The sequence below is a fragment of the Budorcas taxicolor genome, chromosome X (assembly GCF_023091745.1).
Source record: "Budorcas taxicolor isolate Tak-1 chromosome X, Takin1.1, whole genome shotgun sequence".
Lineage (NCBI taxonomy): Eukaryota > Metazoa > Chordata > Mammalia > Artiodactyla > Bovidae > Budorcas > Budorcas taxicolor.
The window spans coordinates 15,970,845-15,995,946 of NC_068935.1; the positions used below are offsets into that span (position 1 = coordinate 15,970,845).

General features: G+C 42.0%; 1 protein-coding gene across 1 annotated transcript in view; it reads left to right on the forward strand.

Annotated features, from left to right (window-relative positions):
* The window catches only part of MID2 (midline 2), a 96,053-nt gene that overhangs the window by 56,127 nt on the left and 14,824 nt on the right, over window positions 1–25,102 (forward strand). The window contains exons 4-5 of the mRNA XM_052663335.1: window positions 17,678–17,785; window positions 19,159–19,307. Of these exons, the coding sequence (XP_052519295.1) occupies window positions 17,678–17,785; window positions 19,159–19,307 (257 nt within the window). The remainder of the gene's footprint in view (window positions 1–17,677; window positions 17,786–19,158; window positions 19,308–25,102) is intronic.

Below are 25,102 nucleotides of genomic sequence, written 5' to 3' on the forward strand. Positions count from 1 at the left end.
GTGGGAAAGATCATCAATATTTTTTTAATCTACTTTTTATTTGGAGGAAAATTGCTTTACAATCTTGTATTGGTTTCTTCTGTATAACAATGCAAATCAGCCATAATTAATACATATTCCCTCACTCTTAAGCCTCCCTCCCATCCTTGTATCTCAACCCTCTAGGTCATCGATATTTATTTAACTCCTATTAGGTTCCAGGTTCTGTGCTAAGGCTGTTATTTCTATTTTCTCATTTGGTTTTTAAAACAATCTGCAAGATAGATGGCAGTGCTTCTGTTTTACTTGGCAGAAAGATGGGCTCAGAGATGTTAAGTAACTTGTCTGAGGTCACTCAGCTTATAAGTATTAAAGGTAGATAAGACCTGCTTGACTTCAAATCCAGAGCTTTTCCCAGTGTACTTTGTTGCCTCCTGGGAGGAAAAAATGCTGAGAAGAAATGGCAGCTTAGCACATGAAAATGCTCAAAAAGAAAAAGGAAAGAAGCGTGCTTTTTCTCCCCCCAAAATAGTTATAGCTACAAAGAGAGTGATCAAAGAGCAGGATTACTTTGATGGTTAGAATGAATGATGGGAAATCTGAAGGAGCCCTGGCTTTTGAAATTAGAAAACCTAATTTGGGTTGTGACTCCACCACTCCATAGTTTATATGACTTTGATAACTCATTTTACCTTATGGATCTCAGTTTTCTCATCCATAAAACACAGACAGTAATGCCTGTCCTAGCAATCTCATAAGGTTGTAAAGATCAAATGTAGACATCAAATATATCTGAAAGCACTCTCTAGTCTAAACCATAACCACTGCACAGCTATAACTACACAACTGTAATCAATGATTTCCTTGGTTAGAGTTACATTGTATTAAGATGATAAGCTCTTTGGAATTTCCCAGCAAGTTAAGATGCCTTCTCCTTTGCTTTGTGTTTTCTCTAGGAGCTACTGAACTTCCCAAAGTGAGAAACTGAACCCTGAGCCCTAGGCAGAAAGTAAGGACCCAATGTAAATCACATTCTATGCCCCACTATACCACCACTGTTTATGTATAGGTGAATCAGGTTAGGGCTTCCCTGGTGGCTCAGCAGTAAAGAATCTGCCTGCAATGCAGGAGCCACAGGAGATGTGGGTTCAATCCCTGGGTTGGAAGATCACCTTGGAGGAGGGCATGACAACCCACTCCGGTATTCTTGCCTGAGAAACCCATGGACAGGGGAGCCTAGCAGGCTACAGTCCATAGGGTCTCAAAGAGTCGGACAAGACTGAAGCCACTTAGCACACACAGAAGCATGAATCAGCTTAAGGTCAAGATCAAGGGCAGACTTATAAGTGAAAGTAAGCTCACAAAAGGTATCGTTTTGTCTGAGCAAGTGTGAGATTGGGGGACACAGACCTACCTGCTTTGTCCTAGTGAAGGTGGAGACAGATTATGAATTTCAGGCGTTATATACACACAAACACACATGCAAACGCTCACATATATATGGGCCTCAGGGCTCATTACCATAAAGCAATGCCCATCAGGACAGAGTCCTAGATATAACCTAGGGTCATCGCTGATTCCAGTAATACTTGCATAATACCATGCTTTCTGTTCATGTGTTTGACAACTGCCTCTCATCTTTCCTCATCAATACCACAGGCAGGCTAACCAGTGAATCCCTGAGCTACAGAGCAGGGATTGTATGTGGGAAGGTGCATATTCATCAATGCATTAACAAGTATTTTAATGAGCCTCCAAGGTATAGTGCTTTATGCTGCTTGGAGCTTAGAGTACAGGACAGATGGGGTCCTCTCCATTAGGGAGCATTGCAGAGGAAACTGAAACAGAATGTAATTACGCTATTACATTTTTATAAGTAAGGGAATGTGTTAGCTTTCTTGCTTACACACCTATTTCTTCGAGATTCAGCCTAATATCTTTTGGGCTCTGAGCCTAGGGAATTGTGATAATTATGGGGAGAGCCCAGAACAGAAAAGCAGAGAATAACATGCTTGAGCCAGCCACATTCCTTCCCAGCCAAAGATGTGAAATGTAATCAGTGTTTTGTCAGAAATCAGCACTTAATCTCCGTTTTGGCACCAGCCTTCTACTCTAAATGGAGGGAGAAGGTGATGGTCTGACTCCTGGTAGGAAGACAGACCATGTTATGTTCAGAGGCAAGACAAACCCTGTCCCACAGTATGGAGGTAACTACCTTTGGGCATGAGATCTTGATGCTTAGGTGTGGCAAGAAGTATAAGAAAAGGGACACTGTACTCTCAGAGAAAAGTAATCATGACCCAGGATGTTCCAGAAAGAAAAACATGCAGAAACTGAATAAAAATAAACCAGATGATAAAAGAGTGCTTGCTCATTTGTTCTGCAGACAACCCCAGAAGATAGAGTGGTTTTAGCAAGAGTAGTTACAGTCACCATCCTCATCAGAGCAGTAGTAGGAAAATGAAAACAAAAGAAAAAACAATTATCTGACTACCCATTATATATCAGAAAATGCATTTGGTGCTTTATTTTTGTTGCTTAATCTAATAAACGTGTACAAACCATTACAAGGCTGGATACTAATCTCATCCTCATTTGCAAAAGAGGAAACTTAGGCTGCTTGCCCAAGACCAGACAGGTCATTGGTAAGCAGCAGAGCTGGGAGGCTAACCTGAGGCTGTCTAACTTCAAAGCCCATTCTTTTAACTATTTTTGATTTGATTTTTGGTTCAGTAAAGATAAACCCTTACCCCAGGACACCCAGGAATCCTTCCCACAGAGTGTTCACATGGATGCACATGCATGTCCATGCTCTCACTCTCTCTGTCTCTGTCCATCCCCAACCCCATCCCCACCAAGACAGCCTGACCAAGGGCTCTCCTCAGGAACCCTTTATTTCCTTGGACTTTCCCATATAGAAACCCCTTAGCTGTCGTCCCTCTCCTGGCTCATGAGGTAGTTGGGACTCCTGAAAATACGTTGTCCAGGCATCTTTGTTATCTGCTTATGTAATTGGACATTTTTCTGGGGTCTCCTTTTTCACTGATGCTCTTATACAGAATTCTTCAGGTCCTTGTGCTGAGGCTCTTTCCTGGTGCTTCTCCATCTTCTTTCCCTACCCCCCAGTTCCTCCACCCTCCACAGCTTAGAAACAATATAGCCCCTTCTTCAGCTGTTTTCAGGGCTTCCCAAGTGGGTCAGTGGTAAAGAATCTGCCTGCCAATGCAGGAGACATGGGTTCAGTCCCTGGGTTGGGAAGATCCCCTGGAAAAGGAAATGGCAACCCACTCCAGTATTCTTGCCATGGACAGAGGAGACTGGCCAGCTACAGTCTATTACGTTGCAGAGAGTCAGACACAACTAAGCACACACGTAGCAGCTATTTTCACTCTTCCACTTGGGCACCTGTTCTTTCTAGTGACCATCTTCCTTTTTTGAACATGGAACCAGTTTTTTTTCCCTTTTGTCATCTGAAGTCCCCTGCCTCATAAAGAATGACTTTTCTCAGAATGGTGGTTTCCCTAACCTTAACTGTCAGAATGTGAATTTCCTGGGCTGTCTTGCTCCATATGTATATAGGAAGTACCAGGATACTGCAGCCATCACCCAGAGACAAAGGTCTTGGGGAGGGTAAATGCTCCCCACAGTCTAGTCTGAGGCTAAAGAAAGCATATTTTTTCATTGGCTCACGCTGCTTTCTTTCCCTTACATAATTCTGTGGTTGTGAAAGGCAGTTAAAAGGAGAGCTTGGGGAAAAGCCCTAGACTCGGAATCAGGAAACCTGGTTTCTGTTACTGGCTCTGCCACCCACCAGCTGCAAGACCTTGGGCAGAGCAGCCAGTGCATCACCTCTGGTACACTGCCTGCTTGGCTGTATTAGAATGACCAGATTCTGTCTCATTTCCTTCTGTGGACTCTAAGCTTCTTAAAGGCAGCGGCCATGACACATTCCTTTTGGAAACCACAGTTCCTAACTGGTCTATCTGAGTCATGCTGTCCCCTTCTCTAATCCACTTTCCACATTGTTGTGGGAATGAACTTAAAAAAATGCAAATCCCATATGTCATTCCCCTACCACAAACAATTCAGTGGTTCCCCATCATGATTAAGATAAAGGTTTATAAGACCCATCATAGTCTGGACCCTACCTACCTCTAGCATGTGCTCTTTACTACCTGCAGTTTGTACTTTTTTCATTCATATTCCACAGATATTTAGGCATATTTCTGCCTTGGGCTAGGCACTGGAAATACAGTGTGAAGGTGGCCCCTGCCCTCATAGAACTTCCACTCCTCCCCTCTTCTCCTGGCTGACTACTGCTTGTCTCTTAAGACTCAGCTCAGGCATCCCCTCCTCCAGGAACCCATCACACATGCTCTGTACTCTGTCTCTCCTTCCCCTGTGTACCTGAGGCACTTTATGCATACTTCAGTCTTAGCGCTTCTGTGTATTGATCTGTCTCTCCACTAGACTGTAAACTCTGAGAATGCATACTGTGTGCTCTCCACTTTTTTATACCCAGCACATGGCTTGGTATGTAATAGAGATCGAGAAAGGATAATTGAATAAACAGTACCCTCTGGTGGCTTGCTGTTGTAAGTGTACTCTTTCACACATCATGAAAGTGAAAGTGAAAGCTGATCAGTCCTGTCTGACTCTTTGTGACCCCGTGGTCTATACAGTCCATGGAATTCTGCAGGCCAAAATACTGGAGTGGGTAGCCTTTCCCTTCTCCAGGGGATCTTTCCAACCCAGAGATTGAACCCAGGTCTCCCACATTGCAGGTGGATTCTTTACCAGCTGAGCCACCACGGAAGCCCAAGAATACTGGAGTAGGTAGCCTATCCCTTCTCCAGGGGATCTTCCCGACCCAGGAATTGAACCAGGGTCTCCTGCATCGCAGGCAGATCCTTTACCAACTGAGCTATCAGGGATGCCCTCACACATAAGGGGGGTAAAGCATAGCTGATTACCCAAGAGAGGTAACTTTTCCCTTTAACATTGGGTGGAAAACTATTTCAGAATATGTGGTTACCTAGCACCTAGGTTGTTATTCCAAATTTTCCCAAATCTTTCATAATCAGCAAACAATACATAAATGACAGAACACGATTGTCATTTTGAGTAATTGTGTGAAAAGAAAATGTAAGGGAAATATCTCTCATGTAATGAAGAAATGTAACCTTGCCTATAATTTTGCATTTTACCTTTATTTCAGGGCCAGCATACTCACATTCATTCATTAATTCAGCAGATATTTGTTGAGTACCTGCAATGTGCCAGGCACTATTCTAGGTGTTGAAGGTATAGCAGTGAACAAAACAGATTCTTTAAGAAGCTTTCATTCTAGTTGGGAGAGATACATGATAAACAAGCATATTTTTCCTAGGGGTTATATGTGTTATGGGTAAAAAGAAAACTAGGGTGCAAAGTTCTAAAGACTTATTAGCTATAATTTCAGAAAGATACATAAATATTGGTTCATGAGACCTGCCTAAAACATTGTGGGACTTCTAGAATTTTCTTTCTTTTTTCTTTTAAATGTTGAAATAAGTTTAAGCTCAGATTTGTTGTTGTTGTTCAGTCATTAAATCCTATCTGACTCTTTGTGACCCTATAGACTGCAGCATGCCAGGCTTCCCTGTCCTTCACTATCTCCCAGAGTTTGCTTCAATTCATATCCATTGAGGTATATGGATATCTAACCATCTCATCCTCTGACACCCCCTTCTCCTTTTGCCTTCAATCTTTCCCAGCATCAGGGTCTTTTCCAATGAGCCAGCTGCTCGCATCAGGTGGCCAAAGTATTGGAGCTTCAACTTTAACATCAGTCCTTCCAGTGAATACTCAGGACTGATTTCCTTTAGGATGGACTGGTTTGATCTCCTTGCTGTCCAAGGGACTCTCAAAGCCCACCCCCCCCCCACACACACACAAAAGAGTCTCCAGCACCACAGTTTGAAAGAGTCAGTTCTTTGGTGCTCAGCCTTAGGTATGGTCCAACTCTCACATCCATACATGACTACTGGAAAAACCATACCTTTGACTAGATGAACCTTTGCTGGCAAAGAGATGTTTCTGTCTTTCAATATGCTGTCTAGGCTTGTCATAGCTTTTCTTCCAAGGAGCAAGCATCTTTTAATTTCATGGCTGCAGTCACTGTCTGCAGTGATTTTAGATCCCAGGAGAATAAAATCTGCCACTGCTTCCACTTTCCCCTTTCTATTTGCCATGAAGTGATGAGAGCAAATGCCATGATCTCTTCCACCCTCATGAAGTGAAAGTGAAAGTCACTCAGTTGTGTCCAACTCTTTGCAATCCCGTGGACTATACATGGACTATACAGTCCACGGAATTCTCCAGGCCAGAATACTGCAGTGAGTAGCCTTTCCCTTCTCCAGGGGATCTTCCCAACCCAGGGACTGAACTCAGGTCTCCCTAATATTATAGGTGGATTCTTTACCAGCTAAGCCACCAAGGAAGCCCTTCATCCTCATCAAGAGGCTCTTTAGTTCCTCTTCACTTTCTGCCATAAGGGTGGTATCATCTGCGTATCTGAGGTTATTGATATTTCTCCTGGCAACCTTGATTCCAGCTTGTGCTTCATCCAACCCAGTATTTTGCATTTAAGTTAAATAAGCAAAGTGACAATATAAAACCCTTGTCGTATTTCTTTCCCAATTTTTAACCAGTCAGTTATTTCACATCCAGTTCTAACTCTTGTCTTGACCTGCAACAGGTTTCTCAGGGGACAGGTAAGTTCTGGTATTCCCATCTCTTTAAGAATTTTCCAGTTTGTTGTGATCCACACAGTCAAAGGTGTTAGCATAGTCAATGAAGCAGAAGTCATGTCTGAGTCTTTTGCAACCCCATGGACTGTAGCCTGCCAGGCTCCTCTGTCCATGGGATTTCCCAGGTGAGGATACTGGAGGGGATTGCCATCTCCTTCTCCAGGGGAATCTTCCCCACAGGGATCGAACCCAGGTCTACCCCACTGCAGGCGGATTCTTTACCGCTGGCTGAGCCACCAAGGAAGCCCTTAATGCCGTACTAACACCTTTAACCATCATTAATTAACACCTTAGTTGAGAACAAGGTGAAGAGAAAAAGCAGGCAGGGTACTCAAAGAAGTGAAAGGACACAACAAATTTCTCACTTCCCATTCTACCCCAGGAGCACCCAAGTGACCCCTTCCCCACCTTCTCAGACTCCAAAATGTCAGAGAAAAGAGGCCAAGGGCTTTGTTTAACATGCAGCCACTTTTTGTGCAAAGGAGATGAGAAAGAGAAGTAAATTGGACATCTGACTAATTATCAAGAAATTGTTATGAAAACCTCTCACCTTGCTGAGCAGCAAAGAATTTATTACTGTCATAACAATGCAGTCAAGAAAAGGCAATAGTCTCTTTCTATGAGTTTGGTTTTTTTAGAGATTTTTTTGATTATACTTAACAAGACTGTATGTATACTTGAAAGTTGCGAACAGAGTGCATCTTAGATGTTCTCACGGACACACACACACACAGATACACACATACATGTAACAATGTGAGGTGAAGTATGTGTTAACTAACCTTATTGTGATAATTCTATCATGACATGTTAGCATATCAAATCATCATATTGTACACCTTAAATTTACACATTGTATGTCAATCATATCTCAATAAAGCTGGAAAAATTAAGAAACCACGATGTTTATGATGCAGATGTTACACCTATTGTGGCAGCATCTAAGCTAAGGTGTTAATCCAGATCACACTTTAAAGCAGGGGTCCCCAGCCTCTGGGATCTAATGCCTGATGATCTGAGGTGAAGCTGATGTAATAATAATAGAAGTGAAGAGCATAATAAATGTAATGGGCTTGGATTATCCCAAAACCATTCCCCCACCCCCGGTCCTTGGAAAAATTGGCTTCCACAAAACCAGTCCCTGGTGCCAAAAAGATTGGGGACTGCTTTTTTAAAGCACTGCATCACACACACCACTTCCACAGTCCTTTGTATCAGGAAAGTTCAAATGTATAAAAGGAAAAGGAAGATGAGACTACCTTGTTTTTTTTGCTTTCTAAAGCAAAACAGGGCAACATTTCAAAGATGATTCCATCACCTTCACATAAAAATAATTAAATGAAGCAGGGCTTTTTAATGGATTTTATATGTTCACTTGAAGGGAGGGGGTCCCTGCCTTCAGGACTGGGAGACATGTAAAACTATTAATAGGATTTTGAGTCCCGTGTACTGGAGTAGCTGTAGCTTAGGAGATAAAAAAATAATTCCTGGAGCAGAGTTAAGCAATCTACTGCCTTTAGTGCTTAAATTTAATTTTGTGGCAGAGGTGTGGGTGAGGGGTTGTGGATAAAGGTAGGTGGGGGATGGGAGTGCTGAAGCTAGAAAAGTAGTGTGGATGGGGAGGCGGCAGCCAGGGCATCTAGAAGTGTAAGAATCCTAGTATATTGGACTCAGGGAACCAGGATGTGGAAGGCCTTCTGACAGACATGGACATCAACTGAAGACATGTTTCCTGTCAGGCTTATGATGTGCTAGGTACTGTTCTCATTGCTCCATATATTTTAACTCATTCACTTCTCCCACTTACCCTATGAAGTTGGCACTATTATTATCACTGCCATTTTACAAAAGAAACTGAGAAATAGAGGTTATATAATTTGCCCAAGGTCATACATATAACGAGTAAATGACACAGCCAGGATTTGCACTCCAGCAGGCTGGCTCTTGTCCATGATTTAACCAGGGTGTGTGTGTGTGTGTGTGTGTGTGTGTGTGTGTGTGATAGAGAGAGAGAGAGCACGTGCTCACATATTTCTTTTCCTCTCAGTTGGCTCCCAAGATAATCACATTCCATGGAGTTAAATGTTACAAACATTTTGGGTAATTCCTTCCTGATTTGGAAAAAAAATTGTATAGTATACGAATGCATATAATGTAGCATTTATACAGTGTACACACATGTATCAACACATGTATTCCATGTTTATTTTACCTGAGTAACTAACAAAAATCTTGGCAACAGAGAGAGAGAGGGCAATTTGTTCCATATACATGTCTTAGGAATGACCCTGTGCCATGTTGCGTGTCTGTGTTGGTTTTAGAATCCTTTCTCCTCAGGGATCAGACCTCCAAGCCTTGGTAGCCTTAGAGTTAGTTACTTTCTGCCATATATTCTCTTTCCACACAAGGCAGCTGATTAAGGACATGCAAGAAGTGGGAGAGGTATAATCTAGGCTTGCACCTGGGATTCTATATATAGAGCTATAAATCCTATGTGAAATGAGGCAAAAACCTCCTTTCTGTCTCTTCAGAACCGCAGAATTGTTGGATCTTCAAAAGACTGAAGAAATCATCAGTTCCTAGCCCCTCACTTTAAAGATGGAAATATGAGGCCTAGAGAGAAGGTCTTACCCAACATCATATTACTGATCAATGACAGGGTCTTCTGACTCCCCATCCAATATTCTTTCCACTCTACTGCTTGTTTTGTGAAGCATTGTGCTTGCTTATAACCCCTCTGAAGATATAAAACTCTCTAGATCTCACCCTTGTGTATTTACCCCAGAAATGTGAACATGTATGCCTAAACACAAGCTTCCCTGGTGGCTCAGCAGTAAAGAGTCTACCTGCCAATGCAGGAGACATGGGCTCAATCCCTGGGTTGGGAAGATCCCCTGGAGAAGGAAATGGCAACCCACTCCAGTATCCTTGCCTGGAGAATTCCATGGACAGAGGAGCTTCATGGGCTATAGTCCATAGGGTCACAAAGACTCGGACATGACTAAGTGACTAAACAACAACAACATGGCGTTAAGATCCTGACATCTTAGCCAACTATGTTTAGAGACTCTAAATGACAGTGCAGCTTTCTAGAATACATCTGCCGTCTTCATTTCTAGGCTTATTTCCCTCCCTTGCATCTGTCAGGCTGATCTGCTTTACCCAAACACGTTGTCTGCTTTCCTGCCTCTGTTTTTGCTTATGCTATTCCAATTATTCTCTCTGCCTGCAATTCTTTTGCCTTAAACCTCATTTCTGCCTGCCCATGTCTTGTTCGTCCTTCAAAACCAGCTCAGCTACATGAAACCTTCCGTAATCTCCTGACTGTCCTTTTCTACAGGCCAAATTACTTTCCTTTCTCTGTGCTCTCCTACAGCTTTGATTGTACCCTATTATATTTCTTCTGCTGCTATTTATTAAACTGTAATTAATTTAACTCACAGTCATATTTTGCACTAGACTATAAGTGACTTGAAGGCCAGAAGCTGAGTCTTTTTCATCATTCTGGTCTTACTCAGGAACCCACCTAGTGCCGTGTCTGTGATGTAGGCACTTAATAAAAGTGGAAAGTGAAAGTGTTAGTCACTCAGTCGTGTCTGACTCTTTGTGACCCCATAGACTGTAGCCCGTCAGGCTCCCTGTCCATGGAATTCTCCAGGCCAGGATACTATAGTGGGTAGCCATTCCCTTCTCCAGGGCATCTTCCCAACCCAGGGGTTGAACCTGGATCTCCTGCATTGCAGAAAGATCTTTACCATCTGAGCCACCAGGGAAGCCCAGGCACTCAGTAAGTGCTGAAATGAAAACTTCCCCAAATGATTTTTTAAATATTTATTTATTTGACTGTGTTGGGTCTTAGTTGGGGCACGTGGGATCTTCGCTGCGGCAAGCGGGCTTCTCTAGTTGTGGTGTATGGGCCTAGTTGCCCCACATGTGGGATCTCAGTTCCCCAACTAGGGATTGAACCCGTGTCCTCTGCATTGGAAGTTGGATTCTTAACCACTGGACAGCCAGGGAAGTCCCCCAAGTGATCTTTAATGCTGACATTTCAAAATCTTTGAGGTGGAAGGGGAAGACCTATTTGGGCAGAAGATTTCAGAAAATAAAGGGGGCTGGCATTGACCTTTCAGAGCAGAGTACAGTGAGATGGAGATGTCAACAGGGAGTTCTATTACTGTGTAAATAAATTGCATTTGAGTTTGCAAATGCTCATTGCAGGTAGAGGGCTCATCCACTACTTCATACATATTATTCTACCTGAACATAAATTCTCAGTTCCTCCTGAACTGCACTGTGGTGCTCTGCAGGACTGGTGGATGCAACTGAGCTAAGGAGAGGGTGTAAGTGGAGAAGTTTCTCCTGGGGGTGAGTTGGAGGGAAGGCTGATGAACTTTAAACCCAGGGATAAAGGACCAAAAGAATGAGTGTGTGGGAGTTCTCCCAAAAAAAACCTCTCAAACAAGCTTTGTAAAAAAAGGGGAGGGGTAAAAAGGTTAGTCCATTTACATTTCAATAGGGAACAGAAACAATTAACCAAAATAAATTTTTGCATCCTCTTAAACCTTGATGGCTTTTGTGAACCCCTGCATATTGATTTCCTTGTAAATCCTTCAGAGAACCTGTGTGTTTGTGTCAGGGAAGGGTGGAAATTGGGGAAGACAAGGTCTGACTCTGGGTTTAATCTTTCAACTAAGAGGTAGGAAAGAACTACAGGAAATAGAGCGGGGTGGGCAATGGGAGAGAAACTTGCCAGTCAAATTCTTGCTGCCTTTGGGAAGAAAAAAGAGAACACAGAGCAGAACAGATCTGGAGGCTTAACAGGAAGGGCTGTGTGTCCTAATACTTAGGCCTTATAAGACTGGCACTGAGACTCAGTCTAAAACATCAGAAACTCCCCTTCCTTTACACAAGTAGGTTGCCAGTTCAGTTCAGTTCAGTTGCTCAGTCGTGTCTGATTCTTTGCAAAAACCCCATGGGGTGCAGCACGCCAGGCCTCCCTGTACATCACCAACTCCCGGAGTTTACTCAAACTTATGTCCATCGAGTCGGTGATGCCATCCAACCATCTCATCCTCTGTCGTCCCCTTCTCCTCCTGCCCTTAATCTTTCGCGGCATCAGGGTCTTTTCAAATGAGTCAGCTCTCCGCATCAGGTGGCCAGAGTATTTAGAGTTTCAGCTTCAACATCAGTCCTTCCAATGAACACCTACAACTGATCTCCTTTAGGCTGGATTGGTTGGATTTCCTTGCAGTCCAAGGGACTCTCAAGAGTCTTCTCCAATACCACAGTTCAAAAGCATCAGTTCTTCGGCACTCAGCTTTCTTTATAGTCCAACTCTCACATCCATATAGGACTAGTGGAAAAACCATAGCCTTGACTAGATGGACCTTTGTTGGCAAAGTAATGTCTCTGCTTTTGAATATGCTATCTGGGTTGGTCATAACTTTTCTTCCAAGGAGTAAGCGTCTTTTAATTTCAGGGCTGCAATCACCATCTGCAGTGATTTTGGAGCCCAAGAAAATAAAGTCAGCTACTGTTTCCACTGTTTTCCCATCTATTTGCCGTGAAGTGATGGGACTGGATGCCATGATCTTAGTTTTCTGGATGTTGAGCTTTAAGCCAACTTTTTCACTCTCCTCTTTCATTTTCATCAAGAGGCTCTTTAGTTCTTCACTTTCTGCCATAAGGGTGGTGTCATCTGCATATCTGAGGTTATTGATATTTCTCCCGGCAATCTTGATTCCAGCTTGTGCTTCATCCAGCCCAGTGTTTCTCATGATGTACTCTGCGTATAAGTTAAATAAGCAGGGTGACAATATACCCCTAATTGGATTTTCAGGGAGGACAGATTTTTCCACACACATAAAGCCATTTAGTCAAACACACTAATCTAAACCAAAGAACAAAGTTCAAATAAAAATCTGGGGTCTTCCACAAACCACCAACCAACTGACCAATGAACCAACCAAGAATGCTTATCAAGGTAACCCCAGTTGGAAAAAGTAACCCCTGTTGTTTTCATCTGAGGGTTAATAAACAAGTGGAATACCTCACTGGATTTTCAAAGAAAACTGCAGACAAGGAAAATACCAGGGGTTTCAGGTGCCTTCCAAGCAATTTGAGATGTTTTATTTACATCATGAAGACAGATTTTCCCTGGAGTATTTCCTGTTCAGAAAACACTTAAGGACCCTGCTCTTTTGGGCTGCTTCTTGACATGGAAAAATGTTAATGTCACTGCTTTACCTTTAGTTTGGGATTTTGCCTCTGCAGCCAACTGTCTGCTCTACTAGTTGCATCTAGCTGTTTCATCTTGCCTGATGTCACTGTCCAAACCACACTCAAACTCCCTCATTTCAACCTGCATTTTCTCTACAAAATGCATTTACTGTAGTATATTTTTAATGTTTTCCATTCCTATTTTGATTTTTCACTTTGCTGAATCCATCAGTAAATGTTTCTTAAGTGTTTGTTGTGTTTAGGCATTGTGCCTATTGCAGCGGGAGAAACAAAATGGCATAAAAACGTTCCTCAAGGAGCTTGTTGTCTAATTGAAGATTAGTAAGCAAAGGGATGCTTCTCGTTTGTGACCTTTCCTTTCAGTTCCTGTTACCCTCCTTGGCTAGGCCCTGTTCACATCACAGTAGCCTCCGAAATTGTCCCCATGCTTGCTGCTGCTGTGTGTATGTGTGTGTGTGTGCTAAGGGACTGAAACCCACCAGGCTTCTCTGTCCATTGAATTTTCTAGGCAAGAATACTGGAGTGGGTTGCCATTTCCTACGCCAGGGGATCTTCCTGACCCAGGAATTGAACCTATGACTCTTGTGCCTCTTGCATTGGCAGACAGATTTTTTACCACAGCTCCACCTGGGAAGCCCATGCTTGCTATTATCCCCAATTAAATTAACCCTAGTTCATCTTCTTAAGAAATTTTATTATGGTTATTCTCCCACCATCTTACCCTCTTCCTTCCCCTACAAAACTTTCAAAGATACTGTATTTTTTGATAAGGTTCAATCTCACTAAAGTAAGGTTCAATTTCATTATCTTGGCTCAAAATTTCCCCCTCTCACCTTTTAAATCTGAGTCCTATCCATTTTCAAGTCCTGCTTCATTCAGGCATCTTTTCTCAATTCCCCACTGAGACTGATCTTTCCCTTCAATTTCTGTACATTATAGCCTACATCACTCATTGACATGTCACTTATATTACCTTGATTTCTTTTATATTTAGGAGTTTTTCTCCCATAAAATTGGCCAAGGAGCCAAAAAGTTGAAGCCTTATCACCCTTTTGGATTGTACATTTATTAAGGGCAAGTCCTGAGCATAGTGCATTGCACACAAGAGATGATTAATGCATGGTTGATGATAAAGATGGTGATGATTTTTCCTGGTTTTAGGGGATAGGATGGATTATGAAAAAAAAGCAAAGGAAAGATTCTGCAGGTAGGGAGATGAATTAATGAGGCTTTTATAATAATATTCAAAAAAAGGTGATGAGGGCTTCAATTTATTATTTCCTTGGTTCAGAGCCTCATTGTATTACAAGAAGGACTTTAGTGAGATTGAAAAGAAAGGAGGGGAGGACTTTGGGACTGCTGTGATTTTATGTGGGGATGAAGAAGAATTAGATAACTGAACCTGAACAAGTACAATAGTGATAGCATTAACTTTAAAGAGGAAATCAGAGATGGAAGCTGGATTTAGAGGGAAGATGATGAGTTTGTTTTTAGACATACTGAGTTACGATAACTTGAGTAACTAAGTGAACATGTCTGACAAGCATTAAGATACTGCTCTCCATTCAATTCAATGCAACAAATATTTACTGAACACCAACCATATGCCAGTCGCTGTGCTGGAGATATAGTCAAATAATACACAGCCCCTGGCCTCCAGAGCTCATGTTTGCTCAGGAAAGTCAAATTAACAAATTCCTATAAGGTAGTAAATGATATGATAGAATTATATATAAAGTGTTGTGTGTCCCTGCTCAGCCGCTTCAGTCGTGTCTGCCTCTTTGCGACCCTATGCACTGTAGCCCACCAGACTCCTCTGTCCGTGGGGATTCTCCGGGAAAGAATGCTGGAGTGGGTTGCTGTGCGCTCCTCCAAGGGATTTTCCTGACCCAGGAATTGAACCTGTGCCTCTTGCCTCTCCTGCATTGCAGGCAGATTCTTTACTGCCCAGCCACCAGGGAAGCCCATATAAAGTGCTATGGGAATATCAATAGGGAATCAGTTGTATCCAAGCAGCTGAGAGAAAGTTTCAGAAGTGACAATCTTTGACCTGGGTTTGGGACGATAAGTAGAACTTTGTTGAACAAATAAATAGTGAAATGACTTTCTAAGTGAAAGTACAGTCTTGAGCAAAGGCACAAGACATGGATGTACATGGCCTTCTGGGGGAACATAGATAGTCTGAAAACACTAAAGAGAATGTGATGACAAAATAAAGATGGATAGTGCAGAAGAGGTAACGACTGTCAGGAGCTGAAGACAGGATTCTGCTATACTAGACTGGAGAGACAGTTTAGTGTGATAGTTAAAGGTGTGAACTCTCAGAGATGGATGCTCTGGGCTCAAATTCCATCTCTGCCACTTACTAGGGGTGGGGCCTTGAGCAAGTCAGTTTCTCTGTGCTCAGGTTTCCTTATCTGTAAAATGGGGCTAATGGTACCTCCTTCATAGGGTTGTTGTTTTTTTTTCAAGTGAAGCTAGAATTGGTTTTAGTAAAAGTAATCAAAATAGTCCCAAATAATATGAAAGTGAAAGTCACCCAGTCGTGTCCACCTCTTTGCAACCCCATGGACTGTAACCTGCCAGGCTCCTCTGTCCATGGAATTCTCCAGGCCACAATACTGGCCTGGAGTGGGTAGCTGTTATCTTCCCCAGGGGATCTTCCCAACCCAGGAATCAAACCCAGGTCTCCTGCATTGTAGGTGGATTCTTTACCAACTGAGCCACCAGGGAAGCCCCAAACTTTAGGACATGACTGAGTGACTTTCATTTTCACTTTCAAATAATATGGCATCCATTTAAATAGATCCTTTTAAAGAGATGAAGCACTACCATAGGAAGCTTCTGCTGGTACTTTAATTAGAAGATCCATAGGGTTGTTTTGATGTTTGAGAGACCTAGTATATAAACTATTCAGGACAGTGCCTGGCATATAGTGAGTGTTAAGTCAAGGTTACTCCAAGAGCTGAAATAAAAGAAATAAGGAACCACACCACTGTGTACTATACCATCAGCAGCTATAAATAGGAGCTGTCTTATGTCTCCAAATAGTCTCTGCACAGATCCAGGGAGCACTAGATGAATCTCTGATTCCCACATGAGTGGGAATTCTTTGAGAGGGTGATATTATCTGCCTTGGAAAGGAAGATCCAATTTAGGGACAGGTGAGCAGTCTGAGAAAAAAAATTGGATGGCCAGAGTGGGACTGTTCATTCAGAATAAATGGAAGCTCTCACTGTGGCGTTATTTTTACTCTGGCAAGTGAAAATAAACCAAAAGAAGGCTGAAATTCAGCACGCATATTTAATTTCAGTTTAATAGGAAACAGAAAATTGACCAGCAGGGATCTTAGAGGGTGAGAGAGGAGACAGTGGGGCCTAGTGACATGTATCTTTCTGGGCTTGGAGTACATAAAGGAGCCCTCTAAAGAGGGCTAGCAGGTGAAAATGCAGCCCTACCTTGCTAATGAAGCACATCTGACGACTTCAGTTTTGCTGCTCAAGAAATCCATTGTCTATGCCTCAGCTTTTTAGAGCTCTACTCAAATGATCCTTGAATAGACTCTTGGAATGATTGAGCTTCCCTCTGTGATGGCTGCTGAAATGGAACTGAACCTTATCTGCCCACCTTGCCAGACCAGGAGTTTCCCTTGACACATCTTGTTTGAATTCTGTTCTCACCACTTCCCAGCTGGGCAGTCTCGAGCAAGTCACTGAAATTCTCTTAGCCTCGGTTTTCCCATTTGTGAAATGGAAATAAAAATAGCTCTTATATTATAAAGTGGTTATGATAATTATATGAAATAATTTATCTATAAAGTACCTGATACAGTGAATGCTTAAAAGACGTAAGTTTGGTTCCTCTTTCTTTCCCTTTACATTTAGGCAGCCCAAAGATCCTCTGTGCTCATTTTAGCCCAGCTAGGGACTTCATATCATCTAATGTCTACAGTAGTAGAGATGGGCAGGAGAAGGCAGTACATGGGAAGATGATGAAGAATGGTGGCTTTTTTTTTTCACCCTCCCACCCTGACTTTGCAGTAAGGATATCTTGATGTAGTCAGTAGCCCCAAGTAGGAAAGGTATTCCGATAACTGGACAACCCAGAGTAAGAGATATCTATTAAAACATGATGACAACTGTGTGAAAATCCAGCTACACAATCATATACTTAATATGAAGATAGAGCTAAACATTCATATATTTTAAAATTAGAAAGGAACAGGAAAACTGAAAACATTTTTGTTAGGATGGTTGAATTATGTTGTTGTAAGCTTAACCTTAGTATTCTTGTACCTATGGAGAGGGATCCTCTTTCCCTGATATACTTAAATCTTCGTGCCCTCTTTCCAAAAGAACAACAGGAGGACAGGGTGCTAGATTAAAGGGAATTGCACAGTGGGGATAATATGCCCCCATCTCATCTGTCCTTCTGCCCAGCCTTCCATTAACCATCATGATCTACCAGAGGCCAGAGACCTTCCTGTCTGTGGTGCTTCAATGCCCTTGCATCATTAATACCATCATCTCTACCCTTCTTCTAGGAGTGGATCTTATGAGGGAGGTACGGAAGAAGTTGTGCATGCTTAGCTGTTAGTCCAAACCTTTGAGAACCTGCAGGGCACAAGGGCAGAAATCACTATGTAACACTCTGGACTTTCTTGGCAGGTGAATACCGCTATGCATGAGGCAAAACTTATGGAAGAATGTGACGAATTGGTAGAGATCATCCAGCAGAGGAAGCAAATGATTGCTGTCAAAATCAAAGAGACAAAGGTAAAACAGAGCACTTCAGTGAGACCAAGGCCAAGTTGACTTTACAAAAGTCCAAGTTTCATTCCAGAGATTCCAGTTTAAACTTGGATCACGAAAGCAAGAAGATATGGGGGTTTAGGGAGAGAGACAAGAAGCAATCTTTGGCCTATGGCTCTGAATTCAGAAAAGATGATGGCAGGTCTGCAGTGTTGGAAACATTTCATATTGTGACATGGTTGGTAGTTACATGGGTATATGTATATGCAAATATCATTGAGTTGTACACTTCAGATTTGGTGCTTTACTCTAAGTCAATACAAAAAGAACTGTGGACCAGAATTATGGAAGGATCATGATTGTCATTGTAAGGACTTAGGGCTTAATCTGAAAGGCATAAGGAAGCCATTCTATTCAGTTTCTTATGATGGGAAAAGACTGAAAAATATAGCAGAAGTATTCAGGATAGATCAGACTATGATGATACTAAAGTCAGGGAAGCAAGTTATGAGGCTTACTGAATGATTCTTGGTATAAGTTGATGAAGGCCTAACCCAGGAAAGTGGCAGCACAAATGGAAGGGAAGAACATAACAGGCATCGCTAGAAAGGAAATGACGGGAATCATCAACCGATTATATATGTAAAAAGGATGAAGGAGAGAGAGAGAAGACTTCCAGGCTTTTAACATGGGAACTGAAGAATCGTGATCAAGAAGGTGAGGTGTGGGCCTTCATGCAGCTATCTGATTTTATGCTTGTTGGTCTGCTGGTTAGTATAGTGATGATGAGCTCATGCTATGTGTACAATGGGAGAAGCTCTGAGAGCCTGGAGTGATAACCGTTTATTTGTGCCATGCTGGGTGGTTCCTTACTAACACAGATATTAAAGTTTCTGAGAACACAGATCTGTGAGTACACAGGTATGCATGAATACCTAGAGAGAGAAATATATACATATAAATGTGGATACTCATAAAGAAAAAGGAGGTGTTTTTTATTAAACATATACATGACAATATATTGACAATAAAATGTCAACAGAGGTGATCTCCAGGTGGTAGGATTTCTTTTTATACTTTTTATTTTCCAAATTTTCTATAATGACCATGCGTTGCTTTTATAATCAAAATAATTAATATGATCAAGAAAAGAGGAGGTAGGTAACCTAGAGTGTATGACTGAGTGTGTTGCAGGGTAAGTAAGCGGCTGGAGGGAGGAGTTGGCAAAATAGACATGGAGGGTAGGGGGAGAAGCAGAGTGGTTAGTTCAGGGACCATGGGATGTTCATGGGTCTTATTTTTAGAATCACTGCAGCAGATCTCCTTCATGTTGTTTTATCATTTTTAATTAAGCACTGGATGTGTTTATCTTGTTTTTCTTTTGCTAATTCTTTAAGGTTATGAAACTGAGAAAGTTGGCACAGCAGGTTGCTAATTGCCGCCAGTGTCTTGAACGGTCAACAGTCCTCATCAACCAAGCTGAGCATATCCTGAAAGAAAATGACCAGGCACGGTTTCTCCAGTCTGCAAAAAATATCGCTGAGAGGTGAGTTCCTTATGGTCTTTCAACATGCCTCCTCTTAGGAAAAGGGACCAGCTTAAAGTCACTTAATTCAGTTCAGGCATGTTTGTAGCCACTGCCGCCTGAAGATTTTGCCAGCTGGCTACTTACTAAGCCTCAGTGTGGTAGGTAGCCCTGTGGATTTCTGGTGCCCCTTTCTCTGTCTCTGCCACCTCCTTTTTTTTTTTTTTTAATGTTGAAGAATTCCAGTTTTATTCTGTTTTTTCCAAAGTGATTTTTAAAAAACTTTTCATTTTGTATTGGAGTATAGCCAGTTAACAGTGTTGTGATAGTTTCAGGTGAACATCAAAGTGACTCAGCCATACATATACATGTATCTTTTCTCCCCCAGATTGCCCCCCTCCATTCAGACTGCCTCATAACATTGAGCACAGTTCACTGTGCTATACAGTATGTTCCCAGTTCTTCTAATACACAGCCAACCATGCACCCTAGTGATGCCATAGCCCTGTGCTACCTACTCAGGCCTGGAGCTTTCTATGTTGGTGTTGGTTTTGGGGCAGAGAAACTTTTGGCCACATACATAGATGCATGCCCTACCTAAGTCTAGACCATAGCACTAGACTCCCTGGGTTTGAATCTTGCCTCTGACCTAAACTAGTTGGTTGATCATAGGGGAGTCACACAACCTCTCTGAGTCTCATTCTCATTCTCTTATTTGCAAATAATAATAGTGCCTATCTCATAAAGTTTTTGTGAGGGTAAAATGAGTTAATATTTATAAAGGTTTAGAATAATGCCCAGTATGTGGACTTTCCTGGTGGTCCAGTGGTTAAGAATCTGCCTGCCAATGGAGGGGTCATAGATTCAATTCCTGTTCCAGGAAGATTCTCCGTGCCTCAGGGCAACTGCTGAAGACTGAGCACCCTAGAGCCCATGCCCCACAAGAGCAGCATTAGTCTCTCAGTCGTGTCCAACTGTTTGCAACCCCATGGACTGTAACTCTCCAGGCTCCTCCGTCCATGGGATTTTCCAGGTAAGAATACTGGAGTGGGTTGCCATTTCCTTCTCCAGGGGATCTTCCTGAACCAGGGATCAAACCCAGGTCTCCTGCATTGCAGACAGACTCTTTATCGTCTGAGCCACTAGGGGGCTTCCACAAGAGAAGCCACCACAATTAGAGAGTAGCCCCTGCTCACCACAAGTAGAGAAAGCCTGCGTGTGGCCACAAAGACTCAGTGCAGCCAAAAATAATTAATTAAAAAATAATTCCCAGTACAAAATAAATACTCAGTATTCTTATTATTGGAGCACAGAAATTGCAGATGAGAGGAGATTGCCACTTCTTGCAGTATTACTATTAGCAATATTTGACTATTTAATTGGGGCTTCCCAGGTGGCTCAGTGGTAAAGAATCAGCTTGACAATGTGAGAGACGCAGAAGATGTGGGTTTGATTCCTGAGCTGGGAAGATTCCCTGGAGGAGAAAATGGCAACCCACTCCAGTATTCTTGCCTGAAAAAGCCCATGGACAGAGGAGCTTGGCAGGCTCCTCCATAGGGTCACAAGGAGTCAGACACGACTGAGTGAGCACACATACATATTATCTTAATATATATAACTTTTAAGTGTTTAAGAAGAGTAAATTAGAGGTGAAGAGATGAAAATTCTTTCAGGAAGTTTCCTGTAAAGGGAAAGAGAAAAATACAATGATAACTAGAATGAGTATGAGATAAAGGAAGCTTGTAAATTTTTTTTTTTTTTAGATAGGAGAGACATGAATGAGTTTAAAAGTGGATGTGAGGTCAGCTAGAGATGGGCAAAACTGAAGGTATGGAAAAAAGAAGGTATGTAGCCAAGTAATGGATGTGGATGTTGGTATGCCCAGCAGTTTGGTATGAGAAATTAAAGAATTTATCATTTCATATCTACTCCTCTTTCTCTAAAATAGGAGGCAAAGTCATTTGGTGAGCATGAGCAGGAAGTTAGCAGGGTTCTCTAGCTTTCTGAACATATGGAATACAGTGATAGTAATTGCTTTAATGTCTAATTCTAATATCTGGGTGAGTTTCAACTGCTTACTTTTTCCTCCTCATAATGGGTTTTCTTTTCTTGCCTCTTTGTGTCTCTGTGCTCAGTCTCTTGTGTCCGACTCTTTGCGACCCCATGGACTGTAGCCCACCAGGATCCTCTGTCCATTGTATGTCTGGTTATTTGCTATTGGATGCAAAACATTGTGAATTTTATCTTATTGCATGCTGTATATTTTTGTATTCCTATAAATATTCCTAAACTTTGTTCTTAGACACAGTTAAGTTACTTGAAAATAGCTTGTTCCTTTCAGGTCTTGCTTTGAAAACTTGTTAGGTGTGATCAAAGCAGTATTTAGTCAGGGGAAGTTTTTCCCCACTACTGAGGCAAGACCCTTCTGAGTACTTTAAAAAGTGCCCCATGAATCATGAGATTTTCTGGTCTGGCCAGTGGGAACATACACTATTCCTGGGCCTGTGTAAGCATTAGTATTTGTCCCCTCTAATTTTTTTGGATGGCTCTTTCTCTGGCATTGGGCACTTTCCCCCACATGCATGTGTTGAGCAGTATTTTGTTGAATACTAGGGGCAAATGCCCTTTCCAGTTCTCAGAATTCTCTCTGTGCATTGTCCTCTCTAGTCATATGCCCTGAGAACTTCAGCCAGCTTAGTATCCTTGATTTCTCAGCTCTGTGTTTTTAATTAAGGACTCCGTCAGATACCACCTGATTGCCCCTTCATGTACCATTTTATTACCTTAATTTTTCTGGAACAAATTTTCCCTTAGCTTCCTAAGAAAGAGTACAAGGGAAATACATTTTTGAGAATTTATTCTTTAAAGACTATTTTAAATTTATTTTCTAAATTGAAAGATCAGAAAAACATTTCCTTATAATTTTGAAAGCCATGGCTCTATTGTCTCCTAGCTTCCATGTTGTGTTGAGAAGTCCACTAGTTTTTTGATTTCTGATCTTTTGAATGTGACATATATTTTAACATCTGAAGCTTTGAAGGTCTTATCTTTAAGCCACTTTTCCTGAAGTTTCACCAATATATGTCTTGGTGTGAGTCTTTTATTATTCATTTTTGTTCGGCACTGAGTGAGTCTTTGGAGAAGGCAGTGGCACCCCACTCCAGCACTCTTGCCTGGAAAATCCCATGGACGGAGGAGCCTGGTAGGCTGCAGTCTATGGGGTCGCTAGGAGTCAGACACGACTGAGCGACTTCACTTTCACTTTTCACTTTCATGCATTGGAGAAGGAAATGGCAACCCACTCCAGTGTTCTTGCCTGGAGAATCCCAAGGACGGGGGAACTTGGTGGGCTGCTGTCTATGGGGTCGCACAGAGTCAGACATGACTGAAGCGACTTAGCAGCAGCAGCAGCAGCAAGTGAGTCTTTCCAATTTGAAGACTATTGACTTTTAGTTCTAGGAATTTGTCTTTTATTATTTGCCAATGGCTTCCCCCTCTTCTCCCTTTTCTCTTTCTGGGACTCTTATGAGCCGGATTTCAGATACCCTAGATTTTCCCTCTAATTTTAAGAAATCTTTTCTTCTACAGTTGCAGAAACCAGTAATTGAGAAACCAAGCACCACACTCGGAGAGTTGGAGAATTCGGGTTCATTATGCCAGCAGGCCCAGAGGAGTTAACACTCTAAGCTCTGAGCCCCGAGCAAAGGGGTTCTAGAGTTTTTATAGACAGACTATAGCAAGCAACAGTAGCTGCTAATAGGCTGGTTTAAACTAAGGGGTTTCATGTGTGTGGGAACAGGAGTCAAGATGGGGAGGGAGACGCCTGACCTTTCCACAGACAGGCATGATTAAGCAGATTTGCAGGGGCTGAGCAATTGCAAAGAGCAGAACAAGGGTGAGTGAGATAAGCTCCAGTTCCTAGTATTGTAAGTCCCCACTTTCTGAGACTACATGACCTAAGTGATCCAGACTTTGCAAGGAGCAAGCTGAGTTACAGAGGCAGAATGAGCAGGAGGTTATGTAAAATTTTAACTTTTGTTCTTCACTACTTTCCATGAGTTTATCTTCTAGGTCTAAGATGTTTCCTTAATTTTTCATTCAATCCTTCTATTACAATTTTAAGGATTCATATTTTTTTAATAAGAGCTCTGTCTTGATCCTTTCTTTTTTTTTGCATTCTGTCCTTGCTTTATGCATACAAACTTCAGTAAGTCCCCTACATACGAATGAGTTCTGAGAGCATGTTCATAAGTCCAAATCGTACATCCAACAAAGTTAGCCTAGGTACCCAACTAACATAATTGGCTACGCAGTACTGTACGGTAGTAGGTTTATGATACTTTCCACATAAATAATACATAGAAACAAACAAAAAATAAAGCATTTTTAATCTTACAGTACAGTACCTTGAGAAGTACAGTAGAACAGTACAACAGCTGGCATACAGGGGCTGGCATCAAGTGAACAGGCAAGAAGAGTTACTGAGTGGAGGAGGGAGAGGAGGTGGGAGATGGTAGAGCTGAAGGATTGTCAGCAATAGAGATGGAGGGCAAGCTACAGTTTCACTCACACTTGACGCTGATGGAACTTACGTTCACATCTTTGAAAGTTCGCAACTTGAAGGTTTGTATGTAGGGGACTTACTGTATTTATCTTCCTGATGATATTAATGATCATTAAAAATGTCTTCTTCTAAACTGCATTGTCTTGGTTTCCTCCATGTTCCATTTCTCTGTTAGTTTCTGTCTTTCCCTAAATGTTTGGGGAGCTTTTCACTGCCTTTTTGAATTTAACCACTAAAAGGTGATTGGACTATCTGAGAGAATGAGAGCATTTTGTTGCTTGGTGAGCTTTGCTATAGGATTTTAAGGCGGGATGTTAGATTTTTATTGAATGGACCCTGTGTGTGTTAGTTCTGTAGGTGTTTTCTCTTGGCTTAGTTAGCCCTGGAAGGAACCCACCAATCTCCTGCTTCTGGGAGTGAGGGTACAAGTCTGACTATTCCAGGAGCCAAGCAGGGAAAGGGTTTTAAGACTGCTTTTAGTTTGGCATCAGGATGAGAGAGGCATAGTCTCTGGTTGAGTGGATCTGGCAGTGTAGCTGTTTCTCATGCAAACCTTCAACTGTCTGTGATGTTAAATCAGCTTCATCTTGTTCCTTCTTGATCCAGCTTTCTCTGCCCTGTGGTTGGTTACCACTCATCCATTGCCTTTCTAGTTTCCAAACACTTGTTGACAATATCTTAGTTGCGTCTCTTTTTCCATTCCCGTCTTTGTGGGTTCACGATGTTTTTTTTCCCCTTTGACTGTCATTTAAGTGGAATTTCATGAGAGCAGAGATAAAACATATATTTAGACTACTGTATGTTATCATGCCCACTCACTCTTCAACTCCCTGAAATGTCTTCTGCCACCACCACACTATTGAAAGTATTCTTTTCAGGGTCACCTGATGAATAACTTGTTGCTGAATTATAATAGACATTTCTTTGTTTTATCTTACTGTTTCATCTTGCTTGGTCTCTTAGCATTTGTCCCTACTGACCATTTTTACTTGAAATTTCTCTGCCCTTAGCTTGAGAACACTCCTGGTTTTCCCCCTACATATCTGGTTTCATTTGCCTTTGTGAGCAACTCTTCCTTGACCTATCCCCTTAATGCTGTTGTTCTTTGCTGCCAGATCCACTCAACCAGAGATTATGCCTCTCTCATCCTGATGCCAAACTAAAAGCAGTCTTAAAACCCTTTCCCTGCTTGTTCCCTGCAGTTTATGGGGTCGCAAATAGCTTCTGTCTTAAGCTATTTTCTTTTCTTATT